Source organism: Macaca fascicularis, chromosome 3 (assembly GCF_037993035.2).
Source record: "Macaca fascicularis isolate 582-1 chromosome 3, T2T-MFA8v1.1".
Taxonomy (NCBI): Eukaryota; Metazoa; Chordata; class Mammalia; order Primates; family Cercopithecidae; genus Macaca; species Macaca fascicularis.
The window spans coordinates 17,685,171-17,706,009 of NC_088377.1; the positions used below are offsets into that span (position 1 = coordinate 17,685,171).

General features: G+C 40.0%; 1 protein-coding gene across 13 annotated transcripts in view; it reads right to left on the reverse strand.

The window, feature by feature from the left end:
* Positions 1–20,839, reverse strand: part of BACH1 (BTB domain and CNC homolog 1) — a 90,641-nt gene that overhangs the window by 35,151 nt on the left and 34,651 nt on the right. For 8 of the 13 annotated variants that reach the window (XM_074034164.1, XM_005548862.5, XM_074034166.1 and 5 more), the window contains one exon: positions 7,416–11,168. The exons of 4 other annotated variants lie outside the window; for them this stretch is intronic. In XM_074034164.1, coding sequence (XP_073890265.1) covers positions 10,734–11,168 — 435 coding nt within the window. In that variant the 3' untranslated portion in view covers positions 7,416–10,733. Of the gene's footprint in view, positions 1–2,230; positions 2,264–7,415; positions 11,169–20,839 lie in introns of those variants that run through there. One more of the 13 variants, XM_065541431.2, reaches the window with a different exon arrangement.

The window sequence follows — 20,839 nt, forward strand, 5'->3', positions numbered from 1 at the left end:
AGTAATGTAGCACTTTAGGGGGCCAAGGCAGGTAGATTACCTGAGGTCAGGAGTTCAAGACTGGCCTGGCCAACATGGTGAAACCCCATCTCTACTAAAAATACAAAAATTAGCCGGGTGTGGTGGTATGCACCTGTAGTCCCAGCTACTCAGGAGGCTGAGGCAGGAAAATTGCTTGAACCTGGGAGGTGGAGATTGCAGGGAGCCAAGATCGTGCCACTGTACTCCAGCCTGGGTGACAGAGCAAGACTCCGTCTCAAAAAAAAAAATACAAAAATACAAAAATTAGCTGGGTGTGGTGACACGCACCTGTAGTCCCAGCTACTCAGGAGGCTGAGGCAGGAGAATCACTTGAACCCAGGAGGAGGAGGTTGCAGTGAGCTGAGACTCTGGCCTGAGCAATAGAGCAAGACTCTGTCTCAAAACAAAAAAACAAAAAAAAAAACTGCAAGCAATACCATTCTTTAGTACTTATTTTTCTTACGTCACTTTTCACTATCTAATATGCTATTTGCTTTATGCTTCTGTTTACTATCCATTTGTGCCAGCCAGTGGAGGCGGAGAGTTTTGTCTATTTCCCTCTCTAAGGATACGTATCCCTGGAACCCAGGACCCTAGGGATTCACAGATGTTTGTTTTTTGTTGTTGTTGTTGTTGTTGTTGTTTTGTTTTTGGATGAATGAACGAGCTGCCTTTTAGATGGGGCAGATTCTGCTCCATGAAATGCCTTCTGTGTTCTGCTGAGCCTTTGTATGGACTTATAAGTGAAGATGGTCAAAAGCCAACCTCAGAGGCTGAGACTGGGAAGAGTCAAACTGCTCCATATATTCCAGGGAGAGGAATGAGAGACTCCTGGGGACAATTAAGGAGTAGGATGGAGGAAGGAAGCCAGTGGGGCAGAATAAAGCTTGGAGACAACATGAGGTTGAGTGACAACATGAGGTTGGGCAGCCTGTGAAAATCCCCCAAAGGGAGGGAGGATCTTATGACAGGGCTATCTAACAACGTTCACTTTCAAGCCCTCTGTATTGCTGTGATATAAATACAGTATTTCCCAAATTTTCAATAAAGCCTACTCTACTCATCAACGTCTAGTGCCAGAGGTATATGAACTATTCTTTCATTTATTTGTTTTTGTGGAACTAGAGGAAGTGGTTGAGTTTAATGTTTCCATCACCCATGTGGAAAGCACAGAAAAAGGCAACCGAGAAACTGAACAAATTTGATGGAAGCAGGCACCTAAGACAGAGTGACCACGGGACTCTAAGCCAGTCGTGCCACTAATACTCACGTTTACACTCCAGGAATCATCCCCCAACCACTGCCTCAAATTAAAGAGGATATTCAAAAAATATGTGGTGAATTGATTTGAATTTTCACAAACTGTGAGTAGAAGTTTGAAGTCAGTCTTACTTTGAACTCAAGGACCAGAAGTCCCAATATGAAAGACATACATGTAAGGAAATTCTGTCTGAGAGACATTAAGTAATTTTCCTTTGGCTACACTGTGGCTAAGCATCAAAACCAGGCTTCAAAACTTGGTCTGGGCCAGGAGCGGAGGCTCACACCTGTAATCCCAGCACTTTGGGAGGCCGAGGTGGGCGGATCACTTGAGGTCAGGAGTTTGAGACCAGCCTGGCCAACATGTGAAACCCCGTCTCTACCAAAAATACAAAAATTAGCTGGATGTGGTGGTGCACGCCTATAATCCTAGCTACTCGGGAGGCTGAGGCAGAAGAATGGCTTGAACCCAGGAGGCAGACGTTGCTGTGAGCTGTGATCGCACCACTGCACTCCAGCCTGGGCAATAAAGCGAGACTCCACCTCAAAAAAGAAAAAAAAGAACTAGGTCTGTCTCACCACAGGTTTATGTTCTTTCTATTCCTCCCCACAGTTCCTGTACTTTCTGAAAGGGCTTGGATTTGTAATTGAGTCATTGCCTAAATTTGTGCAATTCTTTTAGTCCTTAAGTGCATACTTCATACTCACCCTATTAAAAGTATGCTGGCAGCTATCTGCTCTCCCAAACCCTAGTGAACACAAGTTCAGGCTATTAAGTGCTTTTACTAGCCAAATTCTCCTACCTTATCTTAGCAGCTACGTGCTCTACTCCTCATTCCTGTGTTAAACTCCATCCTTGATTCCACATTAAGGATCCCTCCCAGATGTTACCATTTAGCTGAAACAGAGCTGTCTGAGCAGGTATCCAAAGTTCTCAGAATGGTATGGAACACTTCTTGGCCCATCAGATTTTCCACGGAAACTGAAACACAACCCCTCAAATATCAGATGTTGAGCATAGCAGATGAGGTCTTCTAAAATCCAGAGTAAAAGCTCAAATGAGATGAAAACACGGTGTTTAAAAAAGGAATTCTTTCTTCAGAAAAGCTTATACTTAAGGTGTAATAGTCCTGTGCCCAACAGTTAAGGCTATTATTTAAATCAAAGCAAGGAAAACATAAGCATGCTTATTTCACAAAGGAAGATTCTCTGAAATTAATAGCTCAAAGCAAAACTACTGTCAGTTTCTGAGGTGGACCAAAGAGGTATTACTTTAGAAGGCTTAAGTTAGAGTGGATATTTTCATATAGTGTGCTGGGTATTATTAACAGGATCTACTGCCAAGAGATTCATATCACATGGGAAACCAGCATATCAAGATGTTATCTGGAAAATTATTTAAGTCCAGTCTCTGAAAGAAGGAAATTAACTCTTTAGAAAACAGCTGACTTTCGGGACAGTGATTAAGTATAAACTAAGAGTGGAGAAGGAAAATAGTGTCTGCTTTAGAAGATGGCTGTTTTAAAATGAAAAGGTAATGTGCTGTCCTCAATTTTTAAATATTTTCCATGATCTTTGCATTTATACTTTAAGAATAATGTGGATCATAGAGATGAGGAAGAGGAAAAAGAAGTGTTTGCAGCTAAACACGAGGTCAGGCTTGGCTTTTAAACCCGAACCTATGTTCCCACTCGTAGCAGAGTGTGATGAGAGGGCAAGTTCGTGGCTTTTGTGGGAGTCTGCTTCTCTTCTGGCGTATCTTTCTCTTTCTCTTCTTGCAAGCTTCTCAAAGCCCCCACCCAGACTCTGCCTCCACATAATTCCTTTCCACATTCTTTCCTTCACTTTCTATACTCTGACCCTGGAACATGATCTTCCCTCAACCTCCTTGCTCCTTCATCCGTGCAGAGATGGAGTGTGCTGGCTGATTGATGAATCTGAACATAACTGGTTGTCCTCTGCCCTGCACGGCCATTCTTCCTCTTGGGATGTGCCTGTCTCCAAATAGCACCACTAGCACCCTACGCCTCCACACCACCATGCTGAATAGCGGAGTATCGGTGGTGCTGTGCTGCCCAGAGGAAAATCTCCTTACATGGAAACCAAGGGTGGAAAAGTTACTTCCTGTAACAAGAAACAACCTGATGAGGTCCACTTGCCTCGTTCTGGAGTTTGCACTAGGCTCTCACGCTAAGCTACTCCATTATCTGCAACTGAGGTTTTGTTCTGGTTTCCCATCTACCATTCCTTTATTTTCTCTCTCAGATTCTTCAGAGCTCAGGAACTCAAGAAAAGAATATGCAGTGTTCCTTTGGAAACCCAACATTTGGCAGGGCGGCATTGTATAGAGACACTGAAAAAATCAAAACCAGAAGAGCAGAGTTTGGATAGTAAGAGACACGTGTGATTAGGCGTCTTGTAAACCACGGGGTGCAGCAGAGGCCGGGGCATTTTACCTTCGATTGTATGTGGAGGTTTGTATTAGGCCAGGTGGGTTTTTACAGGAGTGACGTTGGTCTGGGTAAGAGGTTCTAAAGCAGCCTGTGAGCATATTGAATCTAGAGGATCATTGTGGCTTATGGTGTTCTTCCTCAGAGAATGACTTCTGTGGAGTCCTACCTGGTTTCCTTAGACCTTTGGAGAGGCTTGGATGGGGTGGGGGCATCTTAAGTGAAAGGCGCAGGGACTTCAGAAGAGATATGGGGTGCCTCTCACAGGCATGATGCAATTCCTTCAGGGACTCAGGAGTTTAACTGGCTCAATGCCAAGAGTCTAAGTGGCTCGGCGTTCATAATGAGACACTCACAAGATTATCACAGCATTTGCACCACCTGTTTTGAAATCAGTCCAACCCCCAGCCATGAGAGCAGCTGTCCAAGAAAAGTTATGTTCTTAGAACACAGTACCTAGTGCGCCCAAAAGCTGTGGAAGGTACTCAGTGGTAACTGAGGCAAGGAAAGCCGATGGGGAAAATCCTTACATTAGCTTTCCCCTAATGCCTGTCAGTCAACACCCACTTTCTGGAATGTACTACCCATGATCTTAAACCCAACTGGCAGAAATTCCCTCCACACTCCCCATTGACTGCAAGAGGCCCTAGAAAGTGGGTGCAACATGGCATAAATTAAATGTGGGCAGCAGCCTGTGGGCCCCTGTCCATCAACAGCAACACAGCAGTTTCACAGGGAAAGGCCCAGCGCCCACAGGTGCTTGGCAGGGCTGGCGGCCTCAAGATGCCACTGCTGCAGTTTCCAGGGGAAAAGCAGACCTCACAGGCCTTTTAGGTGTAGCTGGGAAAAATAATAGGTACTGATTTTCACCTATTTTCAAGGCAGCAGGGTTCCAACGTACTAGACTACTTCTAAGGTTCTAGCTTCTAACTGGTAGCGCCAGGCCACTGTGGCCCTTGCTGTATCAGCCACCCCAAATTCCATTCTGCATTCAGGCGCAAGGAGGGAACCATGAAGGGAACCTGGATCCATGTGGTTCATCTATAGTTGATTCTGGACTGCTTAAATCTATGTAGATAGATTTCAGATGCCTCCTCCATCCCTAGGAGGTAACTTTCTTAGGCCTAAATATCCATTGTGGCTCAGGCCTGAAAACGCCTGTATACAGGGATGTGGGCTCCCTAGAGGGAGCCCTCACTCAACAGTCCCAGGTACCAGAAACTTAGCATGTTGGAAATGTAAATTAAGGTGTCTTGCAATGGTGGTCTTTCTCCCAGGAATGATCAGTGTATACGGCCAAAATTAAGCCCTTTTTGAGTGTCCTTCCAATAGAAATTAGGATCACAAGTTGTGAGTTACAGAACACTGGGGCATCTTTGGGCAGCTGAAACCAAGATTTTTTTTTTCCAGATACTATTGAGGTTCTACTATGGTCTTTGGCAGCACTAGGTACTGAGTTGTGGGAGCAGCGTTGTATGGGATGACTGCTTTAGTACCTAGGAATTAGCTTGTTTCAAAACAAGCGTGGTTGTGGGGCCAAGGCTATAATTTTGCGGTTTCTTCTTCTAACTCTAAAGTGAGCACATCAGAGACTCAGCCTCGAACCTAGTTCCTTCTGGAGCACGGCAGGAACAATCACCCTCTTAAAGACAATTCCAGCTACAGCCTCTTGAAAGAATCTCGACTGGACCGAGGCATCAAGAACTCCTCTGGCCAAGGCTGATCTGAATGAGAAATCTGGCAGTATAGTTTTGGGATTTATTTTTCTTAGTTTTTTACTTGGAACTCAGGTGGACAAGATAATTTGATTTGCTTTAGTTCCTTTAGACTTTAATGCCTTTAGATTTAACCCAAAGGGACTTAATCTTTGAATTTTTTTTCTCTAAAAGTTGAATAATAGAAGTTTAACTACCATTCAAATTTGGGTATCATGTTGCTAGCATTTTATTCCTGGACTTTCACACATTTTCTTATGGGAATGTTCTGTTGGGATTTAATCTCAATGCAAGGCCTCTGATATGCTATATGGGATGATGAGGTAGGAGATAATTAGGGATGGGAAAAATGTTCAGTCTTTGGTACAGAGTAGCCTTTGAATTCATTTACTTATTAGTACACTGCTGGATCCAGAGCCTTCTTAGACCAAATGTTCACTGACAGCCCCAGGGTGTCACATCTGCAAAGGCTGGTGCTGGGAAGTGGCCTCAAAGGTGAGAGGAAGTCTGCCTTCTGGAACAGCTGCTCTCCTCCTCCAGGCCATCAGTCACAGCCCTGGTTGAGCAATGGGGCCAATGTTTCAAGAGAACTTCAACTGGGGGCGTGAAAGGGGAACACTCTTCCCTAAGACTTCCCTAGTTTCAATCTCCAGGGCAAGAAACACCCTCTGGCCTTTGTACTTCCACTGGCCCTGCTGTAGTCGTCTCTGATTCTGATGAGTAAATTTTGAGTCATTAAGTCTACTTGGCTCAGCCCACCCCTTACTCGTGGAATTTGCTCCATTTATATTTTTCCACTCCTCTAAGAGCTCTGCCCCTTTTGGGGTGGGTCAAGGTGACCGGTGGATGGATTAAGTCTGCCTCATTCCAGAATGCACTTCTAGCAGGTTCACTGGGCTAAACAGCTAGAAAGCCATGGTTCCAAGCTGGGTTCCATCAGTGATATGGATTTCACCTACTCTTTAATTTCTTAAATGGTTCAAAACTCTGGCCAGGGAAAAGATGCTATTTATTGGCCTTCCTCTAAAACCTCGATACCCACTACTTATACTTCTATTGTTCTTAAAGCCCTTACAGTCTAACCTCAGACCTTTGGTAACTTAAGTCAATCTGGGTAGGGCAAGATGCTGGGACACCCACAGGTGAAGAACACTCAAGTGGGGGCCTCCTCCTTCTCTCACTGTGACACAACCTCCTTCTGTTCCTTTAACACACCAGGCTTATTTGTGCCAGGTGGCCTTCTCTCCCCAGAAACCATCCTTCTCCCTTTTCAGACTACCCTTTCAAAGCTCGGTGAAATGCCACGTTTCTCATCCTGTCTCCTTTGAACTCTTGCAGCCATCACACTACCTCACACAACTGAGCACTTTCTTAGAAGTCATCTTGATTCCATCATTGGTCTAGTCAGGGTTTCTCAATGTCAGCCTGATCAATACCCTGGGTGGGGTAACTGTTGTGAGGGCTGTCCTGGCCTCTGCCCCTAGAAGCCATATCCTATATCCTGCCCCCACGATTTCTGTCTCTGGGAACTGCCAAGTGTCCCCCGGGCAGCAAAATCATCCCCAGCTGAGAATCACAATGACTAGACCAGAAGACTTTGCCCTGGATGGCCAACACCGCTGAGCAGCTGCCCAAAGCTTGGTCAGAGGGGCCTGATTGGAAATTGAATAGAATACAAAGAGCTGACTCGGCAGATTAAGTTTTTAAAACTTAATGACTGATAAGAGATAATACCCCTTAAGAGTCCCTATACTTCTCTATCCAAACTAGAATTATGTAAAATCAGAAGCAAAGCTAAAATCTGTGCTTCCTAAAACACCTGAATGCTGGAATTTTTTTTTTCCAGGCATGATTATCAACTAAGGAAAGAGTCTCTCCTACAAATTCAGATATACTAATTACCGATCAAAAGACTAAACTGAGTAAATCCACATGAGGTGAGAAAATGAAAATAGAACGTACAATTCTATTCAATTAGAAGCAATTTTAGAGAATTTTATTTAACTGTCAATTTATCACCAACATCTAACATTTTATAGTTCAGGTACATTTGGGTAAGAACATTAGGAAGAAAATGTAAATTAAATACTATGAAAGTATGCTTTTAATGAAACGTGGTCTCAGTAAAATATGGACATAGAAGTTTAGTGGTTTTATTGCATTGTTAGAAAATATTATGAAAGATACAAAAAAAATCAATGTTTTTCTGTTTCTTTTATAATCAGTATGCCACCTTTTACCATTATGGCTTTAAGTTTTCATTCTACCCAACAAGTTTCAAAGAATAGTTTATTACATGCCTTAATAAAACATTTAAAATATTTACAAATTCAAAATAGATGTTTTATAACTGAAAAAAGTTCACCTGAGAATTCACTGTAACGTTGCCATTGTTTTCCCCAAGTTGTTAATGTGGCTGAGTGTCCACATGCAACCTGTATCGTCTACTGCATCTAACATACTTAATTCCTTATTTAAAATTCGTTAAGCAGTAAGCTATAGCAAACTGTTAAAAAAAAATTACAGATGGAGAACCAAGACTGTATCTACATTTGTTCTGAATATGACAATTTAACAAATTATTTGCTATAGTTCCAGAATGAGTAAGAAAAAAAAAAAATAAGGTAATGTTATTTTACTGAATTCAACATAACAGCTTTTTAAAAAAATCATCACGCATTGAGAAGGCCGGTTCATAAAATAGTGAACAATGATCATGTGAATATGCAATATACAAACTGAAAACATTTCAAACTTCTGCATGAAGGAAAAGGCATACACTGTATACTCATAATCCTGTCATTTGTCTTCGGCAGCCTCAAAAAAAATATTACCTTGAAACATTTTCTTAGAAAAAACTTCTTTAGAAGTTAATGTTAAAATAGGCATAAATGTGTAATGCTATGCAATATACAGAAAACTTCCCCACTTATGGCCAAAAGACAAAGATAAAATCTTTTTTATCTGTCCATCTGCATTACAACTTGAAAATCATGTAGATATGAGGTAGTGTAGTTACTTGTATTACATGCTGGCTATTTAAAGTAATGCTAAATTTTAAGAAATTACACTTGGCCAATAATTATATGTCATTAATAGAAACCCTTAATGCTAAACTGTTCATAGGTAGAGAGAAATTTAAACCAAGTGCTTTAACAAATTATATTTAAGCTCTGGAGACAACTACGTTTTATCATAAAATAGTAATCTTTCAAAGCAAGTACAGTAGCAATTAAAGCAAAAGATTATTTGACATTTGCACATACACAAACTGATACGACCAATAGTTGAGTGTACACTGAGGTAGGAAATCAAGGGTTCCATTGGCTTAAGATTTTACATTTTGTAAACCACAAGTTCTTACATTATTTTATATTGTGAAGTTGAAATTTAAAATTACAAGTATCAAAGAAATACCTATATGGGGAGAATATATGTATGTATACACACACACATATACACACACACACACACACACACACACACACACAAATTCTTTTGCAGTATGGGACACATTATTAGAATTATTCTCCCTGACAAATTCTTGAGTGTACTTATAAAAGCTACTAGAAAATAAACAAGTCCAACTAATTTTCTCTTACAAATAAGTCAATAACAGAGATAACATACAAACTACTGAAAATATACTAGCAATATCCTCCCCCTACATCCTGATCAAAAAGGGTAACATTTGACAAATTACTCCAAGACATGAAGACTGGTCCCCATATACTCTCACAGGCAAGGCCAACTTGCTTCAGATTTCATACCCAGTGGGTGGTGGTTGCCCACATTAGCTAGACAAGCCCTGCACTAGGCTCAGGATGCAGTCCATAGAAGTGTCTCTTTCAGTCCTCTGATTTCGGTGAAATCAACACTATAAACTACCCCTCTGCACCATTAAAACTGGGTTCTGCCAACGTTTCTGTGAATGTGAATATATGCATTTTTTTAAATTGCTGAGAAGATCCATAGCTTTCATTTGACTCTCAAACAAATCTAACTCCAACATGACTAAAAGTCACTGCAAAATGTTTTGCGATAGGTGCTCAATTATCTATTTTGTAACAGGACTGAACAAACACTAAGACTGATCTTTAAATGCCCAAGTTAAAATGATTTGTGTGTCTTTATACCACACCAAATTTGGGGAGGAGAGCAAGGATTAAACCTGGTTTTCAAATGCAAACCCACAATAGGAAAAGATTGAGTTCATCCTATTTCACAAACCTGCAGAGTTGCTGCAAATACATTTTTATCTGTAACAATGCTTTTTACAAGTGAACCATACGACTTCAAAAACAGGATGAAAAAATGAACTGCACTCCTGGTAAAACGTAAGCAATATTCTTTCCCCGTGATGTCTGCTTTTCCGGCACTGGTCACCCATGGTGGCAAAGTGGACAGCTTCACATGTTGGTAAGCTCTCCAGATTCTAGGGAGCCTGAGATAGTGCTGCCAGTATGATCACTCATGCCACTGTATTCTGAGTCCTAGTTCTTCTTCCAAAGGGACAAGAACGCCAGAAAACAGGAAGTCCATGATGGGACCAGATATGGTAAAGACTGAAGAGGGGGGAAAAAAAGAGGGAAAGTGACACTTAATCTGTTTATGCAGCCAGACTTTCTAGAGTCCATACTGAAGAGAAGAAGCCCCCGTCTTAGGCCAACCACTTGCCTGTTTATGAAATCTTCCCAATGTAGCTTAAAACCTGATTTTAGGAGCCAAAGAGCAAAGCCCTAAGATTCAGGTAAGACCATCTATTTTTCACAATGCAGCTCTACAAAAACATTCCCAGTAGCTGACACCCTGTTTCAGGTGAGAACAGAACTCTATTAGCATTGCTTGGGCAGAAATTTTCTTTCAATCTAAAATATTACAAAAATGTCAAATTATTAAACTTCTGCAGGCCACTTCTTTTAGTAGGAACTATCTGTAGACGTTTCAAGCTGTTAAATTGCTGTCTGATATGCTGCAGTTTTCATTCTCCTACTTGTTCTGAATAGCAAGAAGAGTTATTACTAGAGTTATTATTCTGTAAAACATGAGTTTTAAAGGTTTACTACATTTTCACATGGATTTTTCTGATATCCAGGAGGCAAAATCGTTTCTTTGTCTCTTGCGGAAATCAAGGAGAAATCATGGTTGACTTAAGAGAAATTCCCTTATGGCAAACTACTAAAGGGAAAAACAATATTGTTAAGCAACAGATGGTCATATTAGGCTTTCAAGACACTGCCAAAACTTCAGTAGAAAATTAGATGGTTTGAAGGAAGTGAATGCAAGTTTACTCATCAGTAGTACATTTATCAGTCATCTGCTGACAGAAGTCTGAGATTCCACCACTCTGACGACACTGTTCCGCAGGCCCGGCTTGCTCAGAGGTGACTGTGGATGTCTGCTGGGACTCCTGCCCCCGCGTGTAGCCAGACTCACTGTTTCCTCTGGCACAAGGAGGCAGCACTGCTGGAGGCCCGTCAGATAAACTGAAAATTGATGGTAAGGCCAGTTCACCATCAGGAGTACTTTTATCTTTTTCAGAAATTAAAAATGAAAGTGGGCAATCTGAAGCTGAGTACTTGGCGAGTATCTGTATTTGTTCTTGACTCAGAGCTGCTTCTTTACAAACTTTCTGGCAAAGTCCAGTTAGGTTCTGCTTTGTCTCGCCCAGAGTTGACAAAATGTGATCTCTTTCCTTCAACAAGCTCTCCTTTTCATTTTGCTGTGAAGTGGGGAAAGAGAACACAATGGCTTGTGTTTATTAGCTCAATCAACATTTCCAAGGTGATCAAATAATATACAGTGTCTTCTCATCAAATAAGATCACATGGAGTTTATCCTTTCAATTCCATTCAATTACACATTAAATACTAAAGGCCCAGAATGTCCCATCCAAAACTCTTGGGGCGGATGTATTTTGGCATAAAGCATTTTTCAGGTTTTAGAAAGATAGTATATATGGGTGCACACATAATTTCTCTAGCAGGTCTGGGACAGCACTTCACTATCAACTATCTTTACATTTCTAAGTAAAACATAAAATAGCAAATAATGAAGAAAGTAGGATAAAGACTATGCATTCTAATGTCAATTTGGGGCAGTTTTTTGGTCAAAAGAGTCTGTGACAAACTTATATGGTTTTCGGAGCTTTCTGGATTTACAGACTGTACATAACAGGTATGGATGACATTTTGGATGAGATACAACAAGAAAAAAGTAAAAGTACAGTTAGCATAACTTAACTACTGAGACTCAAAAGTATTGCAAGATTCAACTAATGATCAGCATTTGTTGAGTAGATACTCTGTGCCAGATATTGTGCTAAATGTTTTCCAACATGCAATCTCAGCTATGTAATCCACACAACACCTCTCCTGACTTAAGCACATCAAACCCACTGAAGGGATGGGACTGAGTTTAACATGCCTAGAGACAGCTGCTGGGTGAGTTACTAAAGTGTGGAGAATTCGAGGGGGAATTTTGTGTTTGCTAATTACTATTTTTGTTATTGTTATAATCTTATTACCCCTATAAGAAAGTCTACCACAGAATTTTTCAAAAGTTTTTCTGGGTCCTGCCTTGCTGTCCATGTCACTTATCACTGCTGATAGCACGTCTTTTCTATTATCGTCCCATCTCATCCTTCTTGTTCTAACATTTTATTGCTTCTAATCTATTATGAGCCAGGAAACCAAATAATCAAGGTATTTATAAGAAAAGAGTAAACAAACACTTGCTAGAAAGTCAAAGGTTTTTCTTGTGAAAATTATCACAACTCTCAACAAGTCAGTCTTGTTCTGCTTGCTTTCTGCTCATTGGAGGGTTCTGGAGAGTTGAGGCTGCCAGTTAACCTTGAGACAAGTTAGTTCATAGTGCTAATCTAGAAGTGCCATCCTTTAATCTTGTATGACACAAAAGTCACTAAAAGAGTAAAATGAATTTTGCTTTATACAAAAGTACTGTTATGGTTTTATACAAAAGTATTACTACAAAATTATGTATGCATCCAATTATTGTTAGTTCTAAAATATTTTAAAGCCATGTAATATTTTGAGAAAATATACAATAAATACAAAATACTAAATTTTTATATGGCAAAGTATTCTCCAATCTGCTCAGATTTTTATATACAAGTTCTTTTTTTTTTTTTCTTTTTTAAATAGATGTAGGCCAAGAAAGAGTGTGTTAAGTATATGTAACCAAAATCAATGTTCGGCCGGTACATTTTCTCTTATGCAAAGTTTATCAGTTGCACTCTTCTGATAAAATGAGTCTGCAGATACCGGAAGGGCAAGAATGGCACCTACTGCTTGTTCACAGAAGGAACCATTAAATGCAATCAACACCCATTTCTTTTTATGGTCTCCTGGAAGCCAATCCAAAGGAGGATGGAAATAAAGCTTCCAGTAGAAAGTGAGAAATAATCTTTTTTCAGTCACAGCAACATTCAGCCACGGATTCCTCTACCAAAGTGGGGATGAATCTATTCTAAACAGCAATAGAAAAATTTCAACTGCTGGTTGGTCTTTTAAATTAAATATGGTTAAACAAAATAAGGATTACTTGAGCTTCCTCCCAGAAATTAGAACCACTACTTAACCTACAGATACTATGATTACAAATATTTTATGACTTCTGTATCTTAATATCCACATGATCTTTAAATACTCTCACTCCTCCCACCCCACTAAATTAGGGATGACATCATTCTTTAAGTACACAAGATGGCTTGCTTCTTCACAACTACAACAAATAGGTATAACCCTAGAACTCCATCAGAATTATTTCTATAAATTAAATGTTCCCATCTGTTCCCCTGTACTTTAACTCCCACACAGCTAAGCTTCTAAGCAGTTAGCTAATGTTTTCATTTCATTCTAAGTTTAAAACACATCTCTACTATAATAGCAGTCAGCTTAATAACTAAAAGTAAAATACAAGTAATTCAAGTTAATCACTTAATGACATCAGTATTTAAGATATCTCCGAAAGTCACTACTTATAGTCATGAGTGGGAGTCAATATTGGCATCCTGCTACCTATTCCTACAATATATTTCCATTTTCCTATAAAAACAACTGTATAAATCATGTTTGAAGTGCTGCACCTTTAATTACAGAACTTTTTTTAAAAAGGAATAAAATTGGCATTCTGGTGCCATTCTGGATTTTGTATCAACCAAAAACCTTTAGTAGGCTGGGCACAGTGGCTCACGCCTGTGAGGCTGAGGTGGGCAGATCATGTGAGGTCAGGAGATCGAGACCAGCCTGGCCAACATCGTGAAACCCTGTCTCTAATAAAAATACAAAAAAAATAGCTGGCGTGGTGGCACACACCTGTAATCCTAGCTACAAGGGCAGGCTGAGGCAGGGGAATCACTTGAACCTGGGAGATGGAGGTTGCAGTGAGCCAAGATTGCACCATTGCACTTCAGCCTGGGTGACAGAGCAAGACCCTGTCTCAAAAAAAAAAAAAACAAACAAACAAACAAACAAAAAAAACCCTTTATCTCTAAATCCTTATTTTGAATAGCTAGTGGACAATATTTATTCAAATATAATTTTTTAAAGATTATAAATACAACTCACCCAATAAAGATATGGAATAGAAGAATTTGGCACCAAAAGAATGAGTGACAATTTTATGATAGGGTAAAGAGTACTCACTGTTAGAAAATGGTCACTAATAGTTCCTTAGTAAAACCTCTGAATAGACAGTTCAGAGAAATCTACAAATGGCACTGACAAATATAAGCAAAAATGCTCATTTTCACTCATAAGATAAAAATAAAAGCTACCACGAGATATCATGGTATCTCACTATCAGACTGGAAAAAAACCCAAAAGCTGACAACAAATCTTGACTGAGGGTGTGGACAGACAGACACACACATATACTGCTGATGGAAGGCCAAATATTACAGTTCCTATGGAGGAGAATCTGTTAATATCTAATAAAATTATGTATGTATTTACCCTTGATAGAACAATCCCATTTCTAGGAATGTGTCCTAGAGACACAGCTCCTTAAACATGAAACAACAGTATACAGTTATTCACTGCAGGGTCCCAAATGTCCACCCACAGAAGACTGGTTTGAATTGTATTACAGACACAACTGAGTACTATGGAGCTGGAAAACGAATGAAAAAATATTTCCTAGAAATCAATTCTTAAGTTTAAATAGTAAAGTACAGAACAATGGATATAAAATACTTCTATGCAGCAGGATGGATAATAAAAGTAGACATAAAATGTTAATACGCTTTTAGAAAAGAAATACAGGGGAAAAAAAATCCAGAAACTAATGAAAGTGGTTACCTGCAGGAAGCAGCTATGAATAGGATATAAGGAGAAGATGAGATCAAGATTTGGAATATATATTTTTTAAAACATAGTTTTAACTTTCGAGCCATATAAACGTTTTACATTCAAAAATAAATTAAAAATGTAGGCCAGGCATGGTGGCTCATGCCTAAAATCTCAGCACTTCGGGAGGCCAAGGCAGGAGGATCGCTTGAGCCCAGGAGTTTTGAGCAACACAGTGAAACCTCATCTTGACAAAAAACAAAACAATTACCCGGCATGATGGTGCGCACCTGTAGTCCTGGCCACTAAGAAGGCTGACGTGAGATGATCACTTGATCCCAGAAGTCAAGGCTGCAGTGAGTCATTAATTGTGCCACTGCACTCCAGCCTGGGTGACAGAGTGAAACCCTGTCTCGAAAAATGTAGAGGAAATCCCAGTAATATAAATAGAAAAAAAATTAATTGTATATCAAATTGGTAACACAAATATTTCAAATAACTTTAAAGCTTCACACTGGGAAACATGTAAGCACAAAAAAAGGCAAATCTCAAATTCTGCTCAATCTGTTAACAGTAATACTGATTGTAACTTTTTTTACTTTTTATACAGTGTGCCTTCACTTAAAATCATTGACAGGTTCTTGGAAACTGACTTTAAGAGAAACAACCTACAGCAGGTCCTCAAACATTTTGTTCAACAGCCTTTATTTTTTATTATACTTTAAGTTCTAGGGTACATGTGCACAAGGTGCAAGTTTGTTACATATGTATACATGTGCCATGTTGGTGTGCTGTACCCATTAACTTGTCATTTTTTTTTCTTTTTTTTTGAGATGTAGTTTCGCTCTTGTAGCCCAGGTTGGAGTGCAATGAATGGCATGATCTCAGCTCACTGCAACCTCCACCTCCTGAGTTCGAGCGATTCTCCTGCCGCAGCCTCCTGAGTAGCTGGGATTACAGGCTTACGCCACCATGCCCGGCTAATTTTTGTATTTTTAGTAGAGATGGGGTTTCACCATGTTGGCCAGGCTAGCCTTAAACTCCTGACCTAGGGCGATCCACCCGCCTCGGCCTCCCAAAGTGCTGGGATTACAGGCGTGAGCCACAGCGCCCAGCACCCGTCATTTACATTAGGTATATCTCCTAATGCTATCCCTCCCCCTCCCCTCACCCCACAACAGGCCCCAGTGTGTGATGTTCCCCACCCTGTGTCCAAGTGTTCTTTGTTCAACATCCTTTCATTATAAAGTTGATGAGGAAAAAAACTGGTTTTATTATCCATCATTTCATGTTAAGTGAAAACTTACTGTGTATTATAGAATAAAGGAAACAATACGGAGCCGAAATTTTCCCTGTAAGTGATGAGAGATTAAACATAAACATATAAAAGAAGTGAAGACAAAAGCTCTATACTGTTAAATTTGGACTGGAAATACTACATAAACTCAGGATTTCTAATGTACTTTTTACTTTCATTTACTGAAGCCTGATATATATGAACTCATGATGTAATGAACTCTTTATTTTATACACAGACGCATATATTTCCTAGCTCTGTCCACGGAAAAAGGCCTAGAAGGAATAATACTCCTTTAGCAGGTAGGCTTTCCAAAGTCCAACATATCTGCTAAAAAAAACAGGAGTTTTAAAGAAATGGGTGATTCCAAATCTTGAAACAACAGAGGTTAAAAAGTGAGATTATGGCAGCAGGACAGGAGCTGGCTTGAACGAGCTCTTCCTGGCCAAATCTGAAAAATGTCAACATCAAAAAGAATAATGACTATTACTTATTCTAACAAGTTGAATCAGAAAAAATTAATCCATGAGTCCACAGGGATTCCAAACAGTGGGAGGGAAGGAAAAGAGAAAAGAAGAAAAGGCCAGGCATGGTGGCTCATGTCCGTAATCGCACCACCTTAGGAAGCTGAGGCAGGCAGATCCCTTGAGGTCAGGAGTTCAAGACCAGGATGGTCAACACGGTGAAAACCCATCACTAATAAAAATACAAAAATTAGCCAGGTGTGGTGGTGGGCACCTGTAGTCCTAGCTACTCGGGAGGCTGAGGCAGGAGAATCACATGAACCTGGGAGGTAGAGGTTGCAGTGAGCTGAGATCATGCCACCACACTCCACACTCCAGCCTGGACAACAGAGTGAGACTCTGTTCCAAAAAAAATAAAAAAATAAAAAAGAGAGAGAAAGGAAGAACAATCCTTTTTAATGAGGAATACTGACTAATGCAAATAGAATAAAAGAATTAGAAAAATTATGATTTCGTAATCATGGTAATCACAGTAAAGGTCATCAACGTATTCTAAAAGATGCAGGAGTACTGGGGAATAGGATAATTATAAAGTGCCCAAGTAACACATCACAGACAACTAAGCAACACAGGGTGAAAAAACACTACTTTGAAAATGGAGCAACTTGGTACTTCCACCCACCTACATGGGACAACACTGACCCTGGACCTCCTGCCTCCCTAGGTGACACAGTATAAAGGACAACACCAGTGAATGTTTAAACTCAGTCTCCTCAACTCAAACATTTCCAGTTTACAGGAAATAAAGGGATGGAGAAATGACTTAAAGCCACGGGGAAGCAATCAGACAAATACTTAAAGTAAGACATTTATGAGAAATCTGGCCTGGATACTTCAAAAAGTTATTGTCATTAAAACAATGAGAGCACTTTAGATTAAGAGACTAAACAGGTTTAATCAAATGCATTATATGATGACTGTATCCTCGTTTGGAAAAAAAAAAGCATCTATGAAAGATGGAAAAATCAGAGTAACTTGAATAAAAACTAGATATAATATTCAGGATGTGTTAATATTCTCAGGCATAATAAAGATAATAGTCATATCTAAGAATGCCTCTTTTTAGAAGATGCATGTTTAAACATTTAAGGATGAAGTGTCATAATATGGTAGCTTTCAAACAATTCAGAAAATAAAAGGAGAGGAAGAGAGCCAGAGAGAGGAATGACAGCCAGCAAGACAGCAGGACAGGAATGACAGTGACACCAAGGGGTGAGAGACCAAGATCAAGCAAGTGGGGTTAAACAAAGACCAAGACTGACAGATGGAGACAGAGATTCGAAGACGGACAAGCCAACAGGTACAGACAGATGATCTGAGGTGGAGAGACAGAGTCAGAAAGACCAAGATAGAGAAATAAAGCAAATGTGGCAAAATGTCAAAAATCAAAGAATCTACATGAAGAGTATACAGTTATTGTACCATTCATTTAACTTTTCTGAAAGCTTGAAATTTTTAGAACGGGTGCTGACATGAAGCTCAAGAAAAAATGAACACACTTGAACTTGGCTCCCCATGAGACTGTAAGTAAGCGAGGATTATGTCTTACTCATTTCTGACGTCCTGGTACCAAGCACAACATTTAACATGTAGGGTGACCAGCAAACACTTAGAGAAAGAATAGAGAACCACTTTTATTTAAAGTACAACTAATACATATTGAGCCCTGAACACATGCTGGACAGTACAAACAGCTTTCCATCCCTGATCTCATCAGATCCTTGCATCAACCCCGCGGTGGCTATTACTCTTATCCCATGTTAGTAATGGGGGAATGTGGGTACTGGAGGTTAAGCAATTGCCCCAGGCCACAAAGTTACCCAGTGGCCAGGCAAGCTTTCCAGTCGTTTGTCTCCAGAGCCTCCCTCCAACCTCAGTGCTATTGTGCAGTGAATTCTCAGAATTTAAAATGTACATAAAATTTATCTCGGACTTGTATAAAATGCATGGTCCAGGGCCTTGACGACGGCTCTGGGATAGACTAAGAAATGTCCACCTTTAAGGGGCACCCAAGATAAGTATGATGCCAATGGGATACACACCACATTTCAAGAAATGCTGCTCAAGGACAACATGGAATGACAGAGGGCAGGTTCCGGAAGGGTCACTGGGGTGCACTTTGGTAGAACAGCCAGTAAATTGGGACTAGTTGTGAACAGGTTTATTTTTAATAAAATATAATCTTCACCACAAAATGCAAATCACTAACAACAGATGAGGTCGTTTTACTTCTGTGCCATCATAACGGACAAAGGTAATGAAATAAAATGGTGTCTGAACCCCTCAACCCTGAGCGTTTGTGAATATTCTGATCGCTGATCACTTATAAGTTGGTATCAAAAACAATATTTGATACTTTCTAAAAGAAATACATTTTGGTAAATATTTTCCCGCAAAAAGCAAGGCTCCCTTCATTTCAGGGTTACCTCTGAGGTTAAAATGGTTATCAGAGATATGTGTATTTTCTAACTTCTGAATTAATCTTCCAGAAGAATAAACTCGAACCTTGTAAAGAAAGCTACATAGACAAGAGCTTCATAAGCCAAACACATGAACAGAAGTTGAATCCAAAGACTGTAATTACCAGTTTTAAAAGTCGGCCGGGCACGGTGGCTCACGCCTGTAATCCCAGCACTTTAGGAGGCTGAGGCAGGTGGATCATGAGGTCAGGAGATTGAGACCACCCTGGCTAACATGGCAAAACCCCGTCTCAACTAAAAATACAAAAAATTGGCCAGTCATGGTGGCGGGCGCCTGTAGTACCAGCTACTGGCGAGGCTGAGGCAGGAGAATGGCGGGAACCCGGGAGGCGGAGCTTACAGTGAGCTGAGATGGCGCCACTGCACTCCAGCCTGGGCAAAAGAGCGAGACTCCGCCTCAAAAAAAAAGAAAAACAAAGTCATGTTACTGGCTTATGCATTATGTACATTCAGTCCTTACAGTAAAAGCAATGCTAAATTAGTGCTTAACCTCTAACATACTATAAAATTCAAAATAAATCCTAAAGTCAATACCATCAATTTCCACCAAATAAATACGCACTTTCTCTTCAAAGGTTCTATTAGACTCTGATAGAACTTCTTGTTGAGAAATACATTATTTAATGAATGCTAACTCACATCTCCCTTTGTCCCGACAGAGACTATAAAAGTGTCCTTTATTCCTTTATACATGATAATACTAACCCACTTTTCAAACATTTTAGAATAATTATTCTATTGTAATCAAACCCCTTTTATCACATGCTGATCCATCCAGAGTCTATTATGCTACTACCCTCAGGACAAACTGCAAAAAGTTCCAAGATTTCTCTCTAGGAAAACAAACAGCCAATAGCAAAGACCAAACTGACTAGAATATAGGGCCCTCTGCCTGAATATTTTCAGACCAGGGCAATAAATACTGTGAATCTATTTATATGTTAAAGCCAACCAGTCATTCGCTATGTGCAAATGGCTGTTTAATTATTAAACAAGCAATTTCCCTTAAATAGGTTTGTTATAATGTTTAGACTACAAAGACGAAGAATACTGCTTGTCTACTGGCCATGTTACTTTCAAAAAGTAACATCTCAATGAGATTAAAATATACACAAATACCTGTTCACATTCCGTCCTCTGTATTCTCAACTCTCCATGCTACTAAGTATAAACTTCTGACTGTAACTCTCCTAGTTTTCTGTTTACAAAAGACAAGATCCATAACATCACCCAACAACCAGGGTCCAAGTAAACTTCTTACCATAATAAATATCTTAAACGTCAAATTCTTTTACTTCTAGATGAGCCAGCTTTCTTATTCTTATTAGCTAATAAGCAGCACATCTTCTGTTTATGTTCACCTGAGAAAGACACCTACGCAGGACAGAAATTTGTAATGTACCCCTCACGCTGCAACTGGAGCTTGCCTATAGAAATCACTAGAACTGAGAGTAGTGTGGAGGACTGAGTAGGGAGTTCAAGGAAGATGAAACACAAACGAGTCACTCTGATACAAAAACTCCAACATGACTTCTCTGCGGTTATTTTGGAAGTCAGACTGGCGCCTTTCTAGGCGCAGGAGACACTATCAGATGTCTGCTGTGCCTGCCCAGAAAGGAAGGTCTTGACTCTTCTATTTTGTTCTTGCTCTCTAGCCACAGAGGAGGATACCTGAGTGAATGAGGCCAGTAAGATGCTCTCCTTGGGAATTCAGAACTGACTAAAACAGTAGTCTCTGACTGGATTAGTCCCTGGACAGTGAAATTATTCAGGCACTGTGCCAC